General features: G+C 42.7%; 1 protein-coding gene across 1 annotated transcript; it reads right to left on the bottom strand.

The window, feature by feature from the left end:
• Positions 1-498: 498 nt before the first annotated feature.
• On the bottom strand, positions 499-18,713 carry LOC120030645 (phosphoglycerate kinase). Its single transcript, XM_038976087.1, has 11 exons — positions 18,573-18,713; positions 10,921-10,971; positions 10,635-10,790; positions 10,281-10,425; positions 4,429-4,532; positions 4,095-4,214; positions 2,829-2,943; positions 2,398-2,577; positions 1,833-2,010; positions 1,394-1,492; positions 499-1,233 (listed from the first exon to the last, which is right to left on the bottom strand). The coding sequence occupies exons 1-11, from the start codon at positions 18,635-18,637 to the stop codon at positions 1,193-1,195; spliced, it is 1,254 nt and encodes a 417-aa protein (XP_038832015.1). The 5' UTR covers positions 18,638-18,713; the 3' UTR covers positions 499-1,192.
• Positions 18,714-18,931: the final 218 nt, after the last annotated feature.

Genomic DNA, 18,931 nt, shown 5'->3' with positions numbered 1-18,931 from the left:
TCTAGGCCCAAGAGGCTTCTAAACAGCTTTGGTTAAGGGCTTATAAGTAAGCATTTCACTGTAAGGTCTACACCTGTTGTATTCAGCGTATGGGACAAATAACATTTGATTTGATTACATGTAATCAGTTACTCCCCAACCCTGTGTAGTAATGCCATGGTATTCAGCATAATAGTCACTATTCAGCATAAGCATAGTACACTGTTTTGGGGCGGCAGGTATCCTATTGTTTAGAGCGTTGGGCCAGTAACCGAAAGGTTGCTGGATCGAATCAACCGGCTGACAAGGTAAAAATCTGTCGTTCTGCCCCTGAACAAGGCAGTTAACCCACTGTTCCCCGGTAGGCCGTCATTGTAAATAAGAATGTTCTTTATTTAACTAGGCAAGTCAAATAAAGGTTAAATGTAAAAATAAATAAAAAATGTAGCAGTGTTCAGCATACACACTTATAATTAGCAGTGAAAATGACACTTACGTACAAATAAATACAGTCAAATATATTATATTTTACACCAAGTGTTTTATTCCGTGAGCATTTGCTCAGGTCACATGACTTACAGTAGCTCGACCCCTCTGAAACCCCCACTGGGGAACGACTATCTTACAAGCTACAGGGTCATAAGAAGGATGACTTAACAGGTGGGAGGACATGGTTGAGACAAGGGGGGCAACTGACACAGAGCCAACATTTTTTGTGGAGGCTGAGGACAAATATAAAGGTCTAGATAGAGTTACAACACACAATTTTACGCTAGAAGGGTTGTAATACTCCCAGGGCAGGCTGGCTAAACAAGAGTGATGCACACGCAGGCGCTCTTTAACACATGGCACATTCCCAAATTCCTGTATGGTGATAACGACTGTAGCTGCAGCTGACTGGTCTCTGGCCCTCGTCTCCTAGAGAAACACAGCAGGAAGGAACATAAGTGCATGTGAGGGTGGCTTCAGCTACGAACGCCTCCACTTCCTCAGTGATGTAGATATGGGGCAGGTGCAGGAGTGAGGGAGAGCTCATTCCCATTTGAGCCAGCCGTCTGTACAGTAGTAGACTAGAGAGCAGGTGATTTGACGTCTGGGTCACTGGATGGTGGTAGAGGTGCTAATGCAGGGCGGGAGACAGAGCTTTTTCACTTGGGAGCCCAAACTCTGGCGGTTGAATTTGTCTTCACTCCCCTCTCCTCGGTGATAGGGCTTAGGCGCTGCTGAGGGCATCCACACCGGGCAACACTTTACCTGTGGGCAGAAAGGAACGACATGCAATATGGTCACTGCTTTGGAAAAACTCTTCAGCATTACTTCTTTCTAGCCTGCATCCCCTTAGACACTGATTTTGAACTGGGCATAGGTCAAAGGTCAGCGTGACGCCAGTAAGGATTAGACCGTGATCACTCACCCTCCAGAAGCTCCAGGCTGGCTCCGCCTCCTGTGCTGACGTGGCTGACCTTGTCCTCTGTGCCCCATTTGGCGCAGCATGTAGCGGTGTCGCCTCCACCTGGGAATCACCAAGACAACAGGTGGGTAGCATTCAAATCATAGAGATCCTTCACTGTCATAGTGATCCTTCACTACTATAGATGTGAGGAAGAAAAGGTGTTTGGCACCATCTGGCAGTGAGAATGATATCAAGAGTGGATGAACCAAAGCTTCCAATCAAAATGGCAGTGCAAGTATAAACTTGAATAAATTATTTTAACATGATGCGCAAGAGCAGGCGTTGTTTAACGAATGATCTCAATCTTATGTGTATTTATTTGCAAAAGTTGGGATTAGGTGCAGGGTCAAATATATGTTTTTTGGTCATTGTATATAAACACAATGGTCGAGGGTATTACCGATGATTGTGACGCAGCCTGACTTGGTGACCTCCACCACTTTGTCCATCAGGCTCTTGGTTCCTTTGGCGAAGTTCTCAAACTCAAACACACCCACGGGGCCGTTCCACACGATCTGCTTGGCTCTGCCTACAGCCTCAGCGAAGTGCTTGTTGCTCTCTGGTCCACAGTCCAGACCCTGGAGAGAACAGAGAGTGACACAGGGACACAGAGCTCAACCACAGTTTTGTGTGTTGTTGTTGAGGGTATTCATCTCCAATATTTACGTTAAAAAAATCCTATAATTAATTTGGCTCTCAAAGTGATACAGTATATCAAATTTCTAGCTAGCACAAGAACTATCAGAAAAATTGCCATAAAAACCCTTCAAGAAGACTATAAAACCCAAGCAGTGTTATGTTAATTAGGCATCAAACGGAGGGGGAAAAAACGGATCAGGTTGGGATTACACTGGATTTTTCCAATAGGAAGCACTTATTTTTGTATTCTGTAACAAAATGTTTAAAAACGTTTTACGTTTTACGTTGCGTGCCCCAATGAACATGACCTAGGTTGCTCTCCTCACCATCCAGCCTGCAGGGATGCCAGCAGCCACGGTTGCGGTGCCAGTCTGGGCATGCTCGTCAAACTTCTCGGCGGTGATGAAGTCGACGGGGAGGTTGATCTTGACCTTGTTCTTCTCAGCCTTGGCCATCAGCTCCTTGACGATCTTGGCACCCTCATCATCGTACAGGGAGGTGCCGATCTGGCAGAGAGGAGAGGATCACTCATTGTAAGATGTAAACTATAACCGTGATATACACCATAGTCGAACATTAAACAAATGTAACTACGTTGTGCAGAGGCACAAGTGAGTTCTGAGTTATATTCATTTAAATCAATTAGGTTAAAATCCTGATTTAAATATAATTTGCAGAAAAAGGGTGTAACATCTCTCCATTTCTCCCACCCTCCCTACCGCCTTCTCCCCATCTTCCTCCCTCTCTCTGTCCTCACCTCCATGTTGTTGAGGACCTTGAGGAAGGTGAAGGCCATGCCACCACCAATGATCATCTCATTGACCTGGTCCAACATGTTGTTGATCAGCTGAATCTTGTCCTTGACCTTGGCTCTGCACACAACAACAGACAAACTCTATAAAAACTGTTAAACATAGTAAAACATTGATAGTCCAATAATATGAAGCCCATTTATCTAGAATCCATTATAAAACACTTAAGAGGAGTTATAATGCATACGTGGTAAAACATTATGGAAATATTTCTAGTTGAGGAAGATAGTCATATTGGGACAGAAATGTTTGTTGTAGTTGACACTTGTTTCTTTTGTCTAATGAATTTAGTGCTAAATCCTACCGTTTGTCATCCATTGTTGAGGGGTTTATCACTAGCCAATTCATATCAATGTCCTTTGTCACTGGCAGAGGTCCAAAAAGCTGAACTGGGTAAAAATCTTTGAAAATACAGAACTGTGGCAGTGAAAGAACCCGACTGGCTGCACTCAGAGACACTGATTGGACATGGCGGTTGCACAATGCCTAGCTGAAATCCAACACTGAGCCAATTTCGACATGTGAGCAATGGTAGTTAACTAAAGAGTGCGCGTGCGCACACACAGCTTTCCCACTGTGCTAGGCTATAAAGTGCTCAGTCACAGGAGGTTGGTGGCACCTTAATTGGGGAGGATGGGCTCGTGGTACTGGCTGGAGCAGAATGAGTAGGATAGTATCAAGTACATCAACCAGTTTGATACCATTCACTTCGTTCCAGCCATTATTAAGAGCTGTCCTCCCCTCAGCAGCCACCACTGTGCTCAGTAGTGGGAAAAGACAGTACTGTCACACAGATTGAGGTATTACACAACACGCTTAAGGTCTTAATTCCTGGACTGCCTTCTGTGTATTTAAAAAATATATATAATAATCCTGCACTTGAGAATGATACTACAACAGCCCAAGGCTGATGTATCAACAGAGAAAGAGAGAGAGTGAGTGAATGAGTGGTAGAGAGAATAGAAAGAGCAACAGTGAGAAATATTTAAGTGAGGTTACATGGCTTTCATTGTTCATATAATATGACCAGACCAGTCTATTTTAGCTGGATCAACCAGTTGAAGAGCCAGTCCCCAGTAGTGATACCATAGAAGCAGATGCAGGTCTCTGGGTACTTTATTCTTAACTCATCACAGAGCTATCCCTGCCCCGTTGACAATCAGCGACATGGTAAACTAAAGCATCAAACGGTCCTTTGACCAGTTACTTACCCTCCGAGGATGGCCAGGAAGGGCCTGGCTGGTTTCTCCAGAGCCATGGCAAAGTAGTCAAGCTCCTTCTTCATCAGGAAGCCTGCGGCCTTCTGGGACAGGTTCACTCCAACCATGGAGCTGGGGGAAGAGAAAGAAATAACTTTCTATTATTTAATTTAAAAAAATATATATTTCTAGGAGATGACAGGAAGAGACAAAGTATTTTAAAAATGAAAGTATAGGAGAAAGGGATTGGCAATAAGTGATGGCTTCTATTTTTCATTAAAACAGCAGATACCAAAAGATCAGAGTTTATGCTTGACTCCTCCACAGAATGTGTGGTGACCCCTACCTGTGGGCTCTGTGTGCTGTGCCGAAAGCATCGTTGACGTAGACGTCTCCCAGTTTGGACAGAGAGGCTCTGAAGGAATCAATTTGCTCCTGGGTGGCTTTGGTCTAGAAGATAAAGGAGAGAATAGACAGGTTACTACCAGCAAGAACAGTTTACACACCTAGCAGACAGAACTGTATGGCCTATTGTGCAGCAAACAGAGGCCTAATTTATTCATATTGATGACATCAATTAATAAATACTACATGGGAAGATATAAAATAAGCCATTTTCCACATTCATCAATATAGCCCATATCATCCATCCATGTTCAGCAACTGTATTAAGGGTTTATAATACATGTCAGAACACATGGTGTGGCACCTAGGAGCGTAGTGATATGAGACAATTCAGAGGCTCAACACACAAGGCACAATTCAAAACCAGGCAGAAGCTGGTGTATTTCTTAAATCAAAAGGTGAGTTATAGAAATGGTCCAAACGTGGTCCAATCATTTGAGCGGTCTTTGTTGTGGCGAATTGGGTGCTGGCAGTTGCAACCTTTTGGGAGGCGAGACTAGCTTCCACGGTTGTTAGTCATACATCCTTCTTCCTCTCTGGTTCTGAATCTTTCCCATAATCGTCCCCATATGAAAATGGATTCACTCACCGAGTTTGTGGGTTCCTGGTAGTTGAGCGCATAGCACTCATCCATCTCCCGCTCAGAATCCCACCACCACTCTTCTTCTGCAGTGCACTGGGCCTTCTGCAGTGCACTGGGGTCATACTCAGAGGCATCATGGTTAACACCAACATGTGATGGGCAGGTCTGAGATACTTCATTCTTGTGAGATTTACCAAGAACGTCTGTCTGATTAATCACAGAGATCAAATATGCGTGTGTGTCCGTCTGGCTGTGACCATCTATTGATGTGCTGGTTTGGCAGCTTACATCTTGAGAAACAGCTGAAGACCCCCCAGTCTGAGTTTGTTCATCTTGACTCTCAGTTACCTGCACCAGTTCTACCACTTTGGCTTGTAGCTCACCCTTCTCCCGCTTCAGGTTCTCAATGCGCTCTCTCTGGACTGTGCATTCTTCAATGAGGTCTTCAATCTCTTCTCGAAGACACTTTTTCTCCTCTTCAGTTTTGCAGAGGAGATCTTGAAAAATCTTTAGCCTCCTCTTCAACTCTTCAGCTTCATCATTTGGAGCACATTTTCTTCTAGTTACCCATTTCAAAGTTTGCAGCTCCTGCAAAGTCTCGCTCCAATACTTCTTCAACTTGGCGGCTCGCTGTTGCTCTTTCTGTAGAGCGACTCCTTGTTTCAGCAGGCTTTCTTCAGCCTTCTTCCTTTTCTCAGCTTCGGCAGTTAGCTGAGCCTTCAGCTCATTTGCCCCATTATCTGGCTTGCTGACAGAAACTTGGCCTTCTTGCCCAAACCCAGCCCCTTCTTCCTCAGGGGATTGGATGATTAACTGTCCATTCTCCATGCTGACGATAAACTGTAGAGTACCACTATTGGCCAATGCATCCGGTTCTGCTTGCCAGGCCTTTTGGTGCACATCTAGCGCCACATCCATCATGTTATTTAGAGCTTTCCATAGCTCCTTTGACCCTTTATCCATCTCACATCTCTGGACACCTGGTGGTTTCTTCAGGATGTTTAGGAGGAGCTCCCTTTGAGCTTCTGGCAGTACTTCTATGCCTTCTCCCTGCAGCCATGGAACAGTGAGGGGATCTGTCATCCATCCATGAATGTCTGCGATTATTTTGGTGCAAATGTGTGAGCGCTCCGAATTCTCTCATGCACTACACCTCTAGGCCACCAGATAAAGCTGTGCCTGCATTACCTCCACCAGTGTGGCAGAACACTGGGTGTGACATAGGGTTGCAAAGGGTCGGAAACTTTCCGGTAAATGTCCGAAGGTTTTCCATGGGAAGTTAAGCTTAAATTCATCATAGGAGTTAGCGTAAAAGAGTGAACCTGTTTTTGTAGGATGCACATAAGGTAATTCTAGGTATTGTGGCATATTTTGGTTAAACTATCCCCAATTCAATGGAATTGCAACCCTATGCATGCACAGTGCATTCTTCCATCACATGTACAGCTGATTCTCAAGATCTTACACACTAATAAGATGCTGAGCCCACACTACTACACTGTCTGAGCCAAGGACTACATGCTTTCTGGTAAGTTTTGATTACAATACTGGGTGGGGTGAATATATTTTATGACATACATTATTTTTTGTTAACTAGTAAATAGTAGCCTACAGCAAAATGTGTTTAAATCATTCCTAACTTGTTAGTTTTTGCTACCATGTGGGTTTTAGCTTGCTTGAGCCTGCTAACTGAGGGTTAATTCACCTGTTTCCATATATGTTTTATTTTAAAACATTTATCTTACAAAGGAGTTGTTTAATCTAACTGCTTAATCATTTATCTGTACATGGAATTGTATTTTTTTAATCTTAATTTTTTTAATCTAATATTATCTAATATTTACAGGAAAATGCCACAGGCACTATCTGATTGATGTGTGGAGACATTTCACTGCAGCTAATGTAACAAGCAACCTCTGACAAAAGTCCGTCTACTTCTATTCAAGGTGAAATTGATTAATCAGACACCTTATCGATAGCAACAGCTCATGGTCCTCCTGGAATAAGTTTTTGACTCGATGGGGGAACGTAGTCAGAGAAATGCTGATGAATGTCTTGCTCGAGTTGTGAATGGAACTGGTTCACCTCTGATGCTCACAGGCAATGTGTATTGGAAGAGATTTCTGAATGTTCTTCGCCCAGCATACACCCCTCCAACCAGACATGCTTTATCTACTCATTTGCTGGATGCAGAGTTCAAGTGCAGGTCAAGCAAATCAGAGAGAAAACAGACTGTATTGCAATCATCTCTGATGGGTGGTCAAATGTTCGTGGGCAAGGAATAATTAACTACATCTCCACCCCTCAACCAGTATTCTACAGGAGCACAGACACAAGGGACAACAGACACACCGGTCTCTACATTGCAGATGAGCTGAAGGCAGTCATGAATGACCTTGAACCACAGAAGGTATTTGCACTGGTGACAGACAATGCTGCGAACATGAAGGCTGCTTGGTCTGAAGTGGAGACATCCTGCCCTCACATCACACCCATTGGCTGTGCTGCTCATGCATTGAATCTGCTCCTGCAGTTCTGAAATACATCAAAAAGCATGAAGACTTCTGCCTGAAGCCCAGCGTACATGCAGCGTACATGTTGGACCCCAAGTATGCTGGCAAGAGCATCCTGTCTGGTGCAGAGATCAACAAGGCCCATGGTGTCATCACTACTGTGTCTCGCCACCTTGGCCTGGATGAGGGCAAGATTCTTGGCAGTCTGGCGAAGTACACTTCCAAGCACAGGCTTTGGGATGGAGATGCAATAAGGCAGTCGTGCCAACATATCTCATCAGCCACCTGGTGGAAGGGACTTTGTGAATCTGAGGCTCTTTCCCCTGTTGCCGCCATCATCCTCCAAATCCCACCAACATCAGCCGCTTCAGAGCGCAACTGGTCCTTGTTTGGAAACACACACAACAGGCTGACCAATACAAGGGTTGAAAAATTGGTGGCAATCCGGGCAAATTTGAGGCTTTAGAGCCTGACAACGAGCCATCCTCAACAAGGTTGGAAAGTGACAGTGAAGATGAGGCCTCAGTCTGATGTTCAAGAGGTGGACATTGAGGTCCGGGGAAAAGACATGGACGCCTGAGAGGAAGACAACCAAAGCTTTAGTTTCTAGGTTTTCAATTTACAGATGTAAGTTGAAAACGTTTTTGGGAGATGCGATGGATCACTCGGGATTATTCAATATTCCCTTTTGTTGTTCAGTGAAATCCTCCCATGTGAAGAGTCAACTCATTTAATTAAAAGTTCAATTCATAACTAAATTGTTTTTTTATTTCTATTGGAAGGATTTAATCATTTGCAATTATGTCTACTTATGATAAGGTAAAAGGTTTATGTTTCGGTCTCCATATGATATGGTAAACATATCCAATGCAAAAAACATCTACATTTAAATGGTATTTATTTGCATATATTTTCGTTAATTCCCATATATTCCCGTTAACTCCCACGGAAAGTTTCCACCTCTGAATATTCCCCAAAATGTGCAACCCTAGTGTGACATAGAAAAGTACTGATGCAAGACAATTCAGAAGCTCACACACGCCACAGAATAAAGGTACCAAATAAAAGGTGGTTTACACAAATGGTCAAACGCTGGGCTCCACTTAGAGCATTAGTGAACATTAGCGCTGAGAAGAGAGAATGTGTGATCGAGAGGGATAGAAAGCAGTTGCTTCGCGAGGCATCTCCCTGAAAATATATTATCTTCAGTGATTGATAGTTGGTATTCAGCAGTACTTTGAATTACTACTAAAATGGTTATTTTGTTAGACAACATAGGTAGCAGCTCTATAGATATGAGATGACTTGAAATGAATAATAAAATATTAGTTTTATTTGACTTAAGTAAATTACGGTTATTAAGTGATAAGCGGTTATGGGACGTCACTACCATTCATTAAATGTTTTAAAACTTATATTAATTGTTTTATTCTGTGACAGCATTCAGCCCAAATAATGCATAGTGCATTTAATGTAAAAAATAATAATTGAAACCGAACACCGTAATTTGGTAATAATCGAACCAACCTCAAAAAAAAGCTCTAATCACTCAGCACTACTGAACATAAACTCAAAGGGGAAGTTCTGTATTTTACAACCTAATATTAATGTTAGAGGGTCCCTCCCTCTGAAAGTAGTCTATGGGCCAGAAGACTGTAAACCCATGGTTCGGTTTTCTTTGAACAGCCAATTCTAAATAGTGTATCTATAAGAGCATGTGGTGAATATACTGCAATGATGCCAGGGGAGTGGACTGCATGACAAGGGTACTGTAAGTACTTTATAATCAGGTTCCTACTGACCTTTAACAGCAAAGTTCTTGACTCTTTCACAGAAAGGTCACAGAAAGGTCATGGCTGATCTATGGTGTCCCATCCAAATGCCAGGCGGTGGCACTAGTACAGTTCAACCAGGTCATCATAGAACTTGCCCTTAACCACAGACCTGGGATCGGATTACACCATCCCCCAATCCTATCCTCAAGCATTAGATTAATGAAAAAGATCTGACCCCGAATCAGCGGTTAGGGGTAACATCTAGACTTACCTACTCTGTCGCCTGCCACCCCCTAGCCATCGAGGGATCTTGTGAAAGGTCGACAGCTACCCCCCTTCCCAATCTCCTCCCTCCTCTAAGGGTTGCATACCAGCCAGGGCTCACAAGACAAGAAAAGCAAAACGCTAGACCCGAGACAACCCAGTACCCTTCACTCAAATGTCAGCAGGTCAGGGCTGCATCTCGGGTAAACGAGAGATGGAGTAGGGGGAGAAGTAGAAGTAGAATCCTGGCCATTGATACAGGCAGGCACAGATACTACAGGAAACTCATCCTATAAACCTATGCATTTACATAATACTCTCAGTGGTACAACCTTCTTAAGAGCTGCTAACAGTTTTAGTATGGATGTACTCAGTGACGCAGTAATTTGTGGCTGTACTCCTCAAACAGATGAGACGCCATTTTCTGTACCCTGGACTCCAAATGACAAAATCCCTGCTTTTCAGGTCAGATGGCTAACTGGTGTCTCATTATTTTGCAGCTTGGCTTTATTTTCTTCTCTGCGATGCCTTTAGCAGCTCTGCTGACACCAACACCACAGGAGTGACAGTTGCAGATTGGGCCTCTGCAGGGTAGGAGCCCTCATTTTATGTAAATAGAAAGGGCCTCTGGGAATGGCTACTGCAGTCGTTGACTAACCTTGTTTCCGGAGGCGTCCTTGCCCTTGCCCTCCTCTGCAACGTGGAACCGCAGGTTCTCCAGGAGGATGACTGAACCGGCGGCAGGGTCGGCACAGGCCTTCTCTACGTCGGGACCTACGCAGTCCTTCAGGAAGTGCACGTCCCTGAGAATGGGTGCAACACATGCACGATTGAGTACTTTATTCAGATACCTCACTGAAACAGTCAGTTGAGAGAACCAAAGTGTGTCAATAGAGATCATATCAATTCATTCATTGGTACAACTCAGTCAATGGCACAGTAACACACATACAAGAGTTATATTTCACTCGCAGCATGGTAATAGCCAGCTATGCCATGAGGTCTCACTCACTTGCCCAGCAGGCTCTTGAGCTCGGCAGCCACAGGCTTCAGGGAGAATTTGTCAGGCATGGGGTTCCCATCAGGACGACCCAAGTGGCTCATCAGCACCACAGCCTTGGCCCCATGGTCAAGACAGTGCTTGATGGTGGGGACAGCAGCCTTGATCCTGGAATACACAGGCACACAGTATGAGCAAAGGCTGGAATCGGGCTCCTATAGAATGAATTAGTAACACTTGGTCTAATCATGTGCATTACTTACTGAAGATGATAAAATGAAAACAATCTCATTATTACCTCTGGTTGTTCGTTATGTTATGGTCCTTCATTGGCACATTGAAATCAACCCTGCAAAAGACATTTATAACATTCAGCTTTGGGCACAGTAATAATAAGTGTTTTGAGCATTATAAAATGTATGGTTGAAAAGGAAGGGTATATTACTGGAAACTTTAAGTTTACCAGTAAACTACTAGAATTTTGGTATCTTTTAAGGATTGTATGTAACCTATCACAAGATAGGTGGCCCTTTTGGGTGTCTAATCAGCTCTGGCCCTCTGTGTGGCCTTATCAAATGTAAAATATGAAATAATTGAATACATTAAAATGAAAAAAATAGACTGACTAAGCTATAAAACATTATCCTAAATATAAATAAGCTTAGTAAATACCATGGGCGTTTAATGAGGGTTTCAGAATGAAATATCCTTTATATATTTTTTACTAACATTTATTTAACCGTGTCAATATGTATTTGTCGCCAATGTTTGTGTCAAACTGGTGGCAGTTGTCAAAAAAAGTCAATAGCTGAAAGAGTTGGAGATAATTGAAAATAATGCCATTGTTGATTAGATGTTCCCTCAAACCATATTGTCTATCTACTAGAAACTCATGAACAGACACATACTGTATAATAGAACACTATAAAAATTAAAAAAAGTTAATCAAGTATAAATGACCAAACTTACGATAGATTTTCTGATAAGAACCAAAATTACTGAAGATTCTGGTAACTTTGGTAAATTACCGGTGGCTTTGCAACCGTTATAAAACGTGTCCATGACACTGGGCTTAGTATTGAAAGGAAATTATTCAACAGCCAAACACTTTCCTGTATGACACACAGTGACATGAGCACATGCTGCATCCCTCATTCTCCTGCCCATTACCTAACTCCATCCCCCTCTCGGTTTCTCCTCCGGCCCACTTGATGCAGTGAAGTGCAGGATCAGGCAATGTGTGCCACAACCGTACTCTATTGTACTAGAACCCTACGGTCAGCATAGGGGAAGAATGACACTGCTATGGAATGCCTTTGTTAGCAATGACCCCTTCAATGGGTAAATGGGAACAGAATTCACAGCCGCACTAGTGATGCCCTTGTAATAGGCTACCATTTGTTTAACCCGCACCTTACACTACAGGGCCGTAAAGGCAGGTGTATTATACGAGGGATAAAAGACTGGAGGTGGAGCAAGGATATGCATATACGCAGAATAAGGCCAGCACACTGGCTGCTTGACAGGCTTGGCACAGGCCTGCCAGACTGTTCGCTCTACCACAGCAAAGTCTCCATAACAGCCCAAGGTCCTGACAGTCAGTCACAGTTTGACCTATTCTGCACAAGTAAGTAATGCCGCTTCATAGAAGTAGGCTGTACATAGACAAATATGCATGTTATGGCAAGCCCAGGATGGAATGTGATGAGATATTTTCATAGTAGTTTGTCTACCCCAGGGTTTCCCAAACTCAGTCCTGGGGCCCCTGCTCGGTCCACGTTTTGGTTTTTACTCTAGCACTACACAGTTTGATTAAGGGTTGGTTATTTGAATCAGCTGTGTAGTGCACTCAAGTGGGAGTCTTAGGACAGAGTTTGGGAAACCCTGGTCTACCCTCACTTTTAGTCATCTGTGCTGATAGGTGTGTGGATTTGACCTTGAAAAGGCCTAATGCATCTCCTGCAGTCATCATGGGTACATGGAGCTGGGGACTCCAGGATGCCCTATGACATTTAAAAGTGGGTGTCGTTTTTCAGTGTACTGAAGCACCCCTTGGAGTCACACAGGACAACAATATCTGAGCAAATGCCATCAGCTAAAATGGATAGGATGGTGTTTATAAGATTAACTAGCTAATTGAATATAAATACAGTAGTGTATCCTCAGCTTAGAGATTTGTACTTACTCGGATATCATCTTAATGAATAATAAAAACAGTTAAAAATGGTTGCAATTAACATTTTAGGGATGCTTGCATCCATTCTGCATCACTCCTATGGCACGTAATTGGTTTGAATAGGGAAAACGTGAGACGACCACTGCCTGTGTTCTGTCACGAGTGGTGGCATGCATCACCTGCTGAAGTACCCAAAATATACCTATTAAAAATGTCAACTAGTAAGACCATTATTACTGTTCCAGCTGGCTGATATGCGTTATTAGGTAGGTAATGTTAAGTGTGACACAGAAATTTTAGACCAAGCTTTACTTGGCGATACGTCCTCAATTCCCAACTTGGAAGATAACACGTCTTCTAAACTCCCATGTCTATTTGCAGGGGGTTCGTTTGAATTTTTTAATTAAATACATTTGCACCAAGACGTAATCCAACGATGTGTACGCACTTTCGACTTTGGGGTGGAAACCAATAATGAATATAAACCCTGGATTGCTGATGCTATATATTGGCCATTCAGAGGCTTTGAAGACACGGTCGGACATATTCACAGTCCTCCATAGGAATGAATGGAATTCCGTATTTCAATTAAATGTTTAAAGGACATTATAAAAACAATTTTATTTAAGTGTGTTTTGTTGTTGTTCAGACAGTAACATAAGTAATCAAAATTCATTACTTATTTTTTTATTTGTATTTTATGTTCACATAATATAAATTTAAAAAGTATGCATTAATGTGTCTATAATAGACCAAACGTGTCATTTTTTTTTATGTAGACAAATCATTTCTATAGCTTCCAAAATATATATTTTTTCCCACAGTGGGGGAGGTCAAGATGGAGGTGTCTTCAACACAGCACCATTTGAACACCGCAATCTCTATTGCATGCCACACTTCCCTTTCCCACCTAGACAAAAGGAAAACCTATGTGAGAATGCTGTTCATTGACTACAGCTCAGCATTCAACACCATAGTTCCCTCCAAGCTCATCACTAAAGTAAAGGCCCTTGTATTAAACACCTGCCTCTACAACTGGACTTCCTGATGGGCCGCCACAAGGCGGTGAGGGTAGGCAACAACACATCCGCCACGCTAACCCTCAACACAGGGGCGCATGCTTAGTCCCCTCCTGTACTCCCTGTTCACCCACGATTGGGTGGACGTGCACGACTCCAACACAATCATTAAATTTGCCAACGACATAACGGTGGTAGGCCTGATCACCGACGACGATGAGACTGCAGGGGAGGTGGTCAGGGGCCGAGCACGCCCCCATTCACATCAACAGGGATGTAGTGGACCAGGCAGAGAGCCAGGCAAGTTCCTCAGCATCCACATCACTGAAGACCTATAAGATCCACACTCTAGGTCTTTACCCATCCAAAAAGTTGGACCCGTTCCGAAATGGCCCTGGGGCTTCCCCACCCGGACATGCATAAAAAAAAGAAATATATATAGAGACACGTCCCAAACAGACCCGAGGACAACTAGACCCGTTCCGCATGAACCTGGTTGGATCCAGAACCAGTCCGAGTGAGGGAAGCAGCATAATTTTTTTTTTGTCACTTTATTAACCGGAGCTGATGAAGCAGAGGAGGGAGAGGGGTGCCGCTCTAGCAAGCAGGGGAGGGGCTGTACTGTGAGCGAGTGACATGGGAGCAGGGAAGAGGGAGAGACAGAAACCAACCAAGCCGACTCACACTCTAGTTGAATTTTTTTTAACCTTTATTTAAGGTAGCCTAGTGTCATAGCTGCCATAGCTAGGTTATTTATCATCATCAACTATCATTACGTAATACCCGTCTTGGACTGCTATGAACCAGGAGAAGCAAGTTAAGCTAGCTAATGTTAGCTAGCTAGGCTAACTGAGGCTGCAGTGTAGCCTACAGTTACAAATAACTTAATTAAAATATTTAGTAGCAGCCTGCCTAAATGTTGGCTCTTGGTCGTTGTACCTCATCCTTCTCCTTTTTGTACTGACTCTCTTGCACTGGCTCTATGCACTCACTGGACTCAACCCACACATACTACACTGACACTAACAAAGACATACATATTGGCGCCACACAAACACACTGCTGCTACTCCGTTTATTATCTATCCTGATTGCCTAGTCACTTTTACCCCTACCTACATGTTACCTCAATCACCTCGTACCCCCAGCACATTGACTCGGTACCGGTAGTCCATTTATATAGCCTTGTTAATGTTATTTTATTGTGTTACCCTTTCCTTTTCTTGTGCTAATTTTCACTTTGCATTGTTGGGAAAGGGCTCGTAAGTAAGCATTTCAGCGAAAAATGTATTGTGTATTTGGCACGTGACAAATAAAATGTGATTCGATTTTGTCCCTACCGATGTGAAGCTAGCCATGATAACAAATTAGCCACAATAGTGGAATTTGCAGTTCACCTTCAAAAAAGGCCCTTATTGAAAGTGATACAAATAATGGAATCATGCCATATTTGGACTAGATAACGCTGATTGGAATGCTGCTACATAATTTAAAATTAAACACAATAGTTTGATAATAAACAGAAGAAACAAAATCCCACTGGATGTATTAGACTGCATAATTGCATTGGGGGAATACTTGTATGCACTGTATAGCCTTACCTATGATTTCCCACAGTCAAAGTCCTGCAATAAGAGCTAAGAAGCTAATATGTGTGTTAACTCTTGAGAATTGTGTTCTGTTGGTGTCACCGATTAGGCCGATTCCCCGTTTCATGGGTGCACAATCTATAGGTTGCCCCCAATTCAATTATGCAGTCTAATACATCCAGTGGGATTCGTTTTTTTTAAACAAATTATGTAACATTCCAACATTGTTTAGCATTATCTAATCCAAATATGTAATGATTTCACTATTTGTATCCGTTTGCATCACTTTCAATTAGGGACTTATTTTGAAGGCGAACCACAAATTCCACACATGGAGGATGACAGTTGCCAGTGACCATAGCAACAGAGTAAAAAAATATATATATAATTAACGTGTGAAAAGTTAACTATAACCACAAAAAGTACAGTAGGAAGACAGGCTAAAACGGCTTATTCAATAGAAATCCGAGATCACACCTTTAGGCGATGTCATGGCATTGTTGGCTAGCTAAGCGCATGCACGTCATCAGGTCTAACAGTCGTCTCGCGCCGAACTGCCCATGTGCGGGCCATCAAATCAAAGGCACTGCTTCGATATGGAGTAGTTTGACGAAAATGTGTCCGTTTGTCACTTTCACGAGGTTGGAGTAATAACATGTCCAACTATTTAAGACTTTGGCTCAAATCTAGGTTGTGCCTTTAGATTTCTAGATAATGTACAACTAAGGAAGATTTTTTCAATTCTCTCATTGTCTTCTCAAACCCCGGCCCTGGTCTGTTTCGCAAGCGTTTGCGGAAGTCTTGCAATGTTGCACCTCTGGGTTTAGAAACTCTGTACAATAACACCATAAGCATGTATAAAACGTATTTACAATCAATAGAAATTATTAACCCAAAAATAGTTTAGAAATAAACAATTAGCATTGTTAGACATGACTGTAAATCTATAATGTTAGCCAGCTAACTACCTAGCTAGAGTGGCAAGCTTGGAATTGGTCACATGTAATTAGTTTATAAATAATACATAAACAAAAAACTTGAAATCCCAATGGATGTATTAGACTGCATAATTTAATTGGGGGTATACTTATATGCACTGTACAGCCTTATATGGATTGTGCACCCATGAAATGGGGTATCAGCATATTCAGTGACACACACGGGGGATGAAGTTTACACACATATTGTCTTAGCTCTCATTGCAGGACTTTGACTGTGGGAAATCACCTTCCCAGTCAGCCTATTGTGCATATTGAATATTCAAATTGCACTGTACAGCCTAACCTATGGACAATGCACCCCATGAAATAGACTAACAGTTTACTCAGTGACACCCACAGAACACAATTCAAGAGTTTAAACAAATATTACCCCGGAAATAGAAAACAATGATTTGTATTGTTAGACGTGACTCTGTAAACCTATAATGTTAGCCAGCTAACTATACTAAACAAAAATATTAAATGCAACATATATAAAGTGTTGCATCTTTCATGAGCTAAAATAAAAGATCCCAGAAATGTTCCAGTCACAAAAAGCTTGTTTCGCTCCAATTTTGTGCACAAATGTTTACATCCCTGTTAGTGAGCATTTCTACTTTTCCCAGATAATCCAGCCACCTGAAAGGTGTGGCATATCAAGAAGCTGATTAAACAGCATGATCATTACACAAGTGCATCTTGTGCTGGGGACAATAAAAGGCCACTAAAATGTGCTGTTTTGTCACAACACAATGCCACAGAGGTCTCCAGTTGAGGAAGTGTGCAATTGGCATGCTGACTAAAGGAATGTCCACCCCACCAGAGCTGTTGTCAGATAATGTAATATTAATTTCTCTACCATAAGCCATCATGTGGGCAAGCGGTTTGCTGATGTCAACGTTGTGAACAGAGTGCCCAATGGTGGCGGTATGGTTTTGGTATGGGCAGGCATAAGCTATGGAGCATGAACACGATTTTATTGATGGAAATTTGAATGCACAGAGGTACTGTGACAAGATCCTGAGGTTCATTGTCGTGCCATTCATCTGCCGCCATCACCTCATGTTTCGGCATGATAATGCACGGTCCCATGTCGCAGGGCTCTGTACACAATTCCTGGAAGCTGAAAATGTCCGTTTTTTTTCATGGCATGTTTGGGATGCTCTGGAACAACATGTAACACAGCGTGTTCCAGTTCCCACCAATATCCAGCAACTTTGCACGGCCATTGAAAAGGAGTGGGACAACATTCCACAGGGCATATTCAACAGTCTGATCAACTCTATGCAAAAGGATATGTGTCGCACTGCATGAGGCAAATGGTGGTCACATCAGATACTAACTGGTTCTGATCCATGTCCCTAACCAACAGATGCATATCTGTATTCCCAGTAAAGTGAAATCCATAGATTAGGGCCTAATGAATTTATTTAAATTGACCGATTTCCTTATAAAACGGTAACTCAGTAAAATCTTTGAAATTGTTGCGTTTATATTTTTGTTCAGTATAGCTAGCTAGAGTGGCAAGCTAGGTGATGTCACATTGTGGCCTACATGCTGACTGCACATGCATCGCCGGTTTTCAGTAGTTACAACAGCCACAAGGTCAAAATTGGCTATATGATAAGAATTCATTAAAACAAAAATGTCCTTTGTTCTATATTTAAGGTTAGGGTTTGGCAGAAGGTTAGCAGTGTGGTTAAGGTTAGGTCTAAAATAAGATTTGAAATAAACGGAATTTCTGACTGTGGCTATGGTAACTAGTGAGCACCCGTATCACCACGAAGAAACACTAATAACGGTCTGACTAGGCGATATTTTTGAAAGCCAACCAAATGTATATTTTAACTGCAATGAAGTTCAATGTAGCTTTTCGATAACAATGTATCGTGAATGTTTCCAAAGCTAAAGTATCAAGCGTCTCTCAGTTCCTGTCTTGTTACGAATCACAGTGCGATGTCCAATGCTGCGTTCATGACAACTGCGAACTTGGGAAAAAACGATTTCCTTAGTCGGAATTCGTTAACAGTCATCCAACTCAGAATTACAAGTCGGAAACTCGGGCATATTTCTAGAACTCAGACCTGAAGATCACTGATTTGACCTCGTTTTTTCAGTTGTCTTCGTTTCCCCAGTTGTCTTGAAAGCACCAATAACCCCCTTTCCGATGGCTCAATTCGAACTCACCTCATGATCACGCGCTTCCCCTTCACGTCCACCTTGTCCAGGGTGAGTTTATTTGACAGCGACATTTTGGATATTTTAGTTGCACCTGCTTTTCTGCCTTTACCTCACTCTGCTGATGGGTAGTTCCCGAATGAAATCACATTTGCGCAGCGAGGAAGCACTTCGGGTGGGCGGGACGTTACACGCCCATCCACGGTGTATTGGTCCAAAGCTAGTACGGAACTGCTGCATCAGCACTGCCATTGGGTTATGCCAGTGCCAGTCATATGAGCTATGTCCTCATTTAAAGCTCAATTTAACGGGAAACGGCGTGTGACGAAAGTCACGTAACGTTTTCCTCGAAGACTATTTTTATTATT

This window comes from Salvelinus namaycush, chromosome 3 (assembly GCF_016432855.1).
Source record: "Salvelinus namaycush isolate Seneca chromosome 3, SaNama_1.0, whole genome shotgun sequence".
Classification (NCBI taxonomy): Eukaryota; Metazoa; Chordata; class Actinopteri; order Salmoniformes; family Salmonidae; genus Salvelinus; species Salvelinus namaycush.
This window is presented reverse-complemented; position numbering and strand designations above follow the sequence as displayed.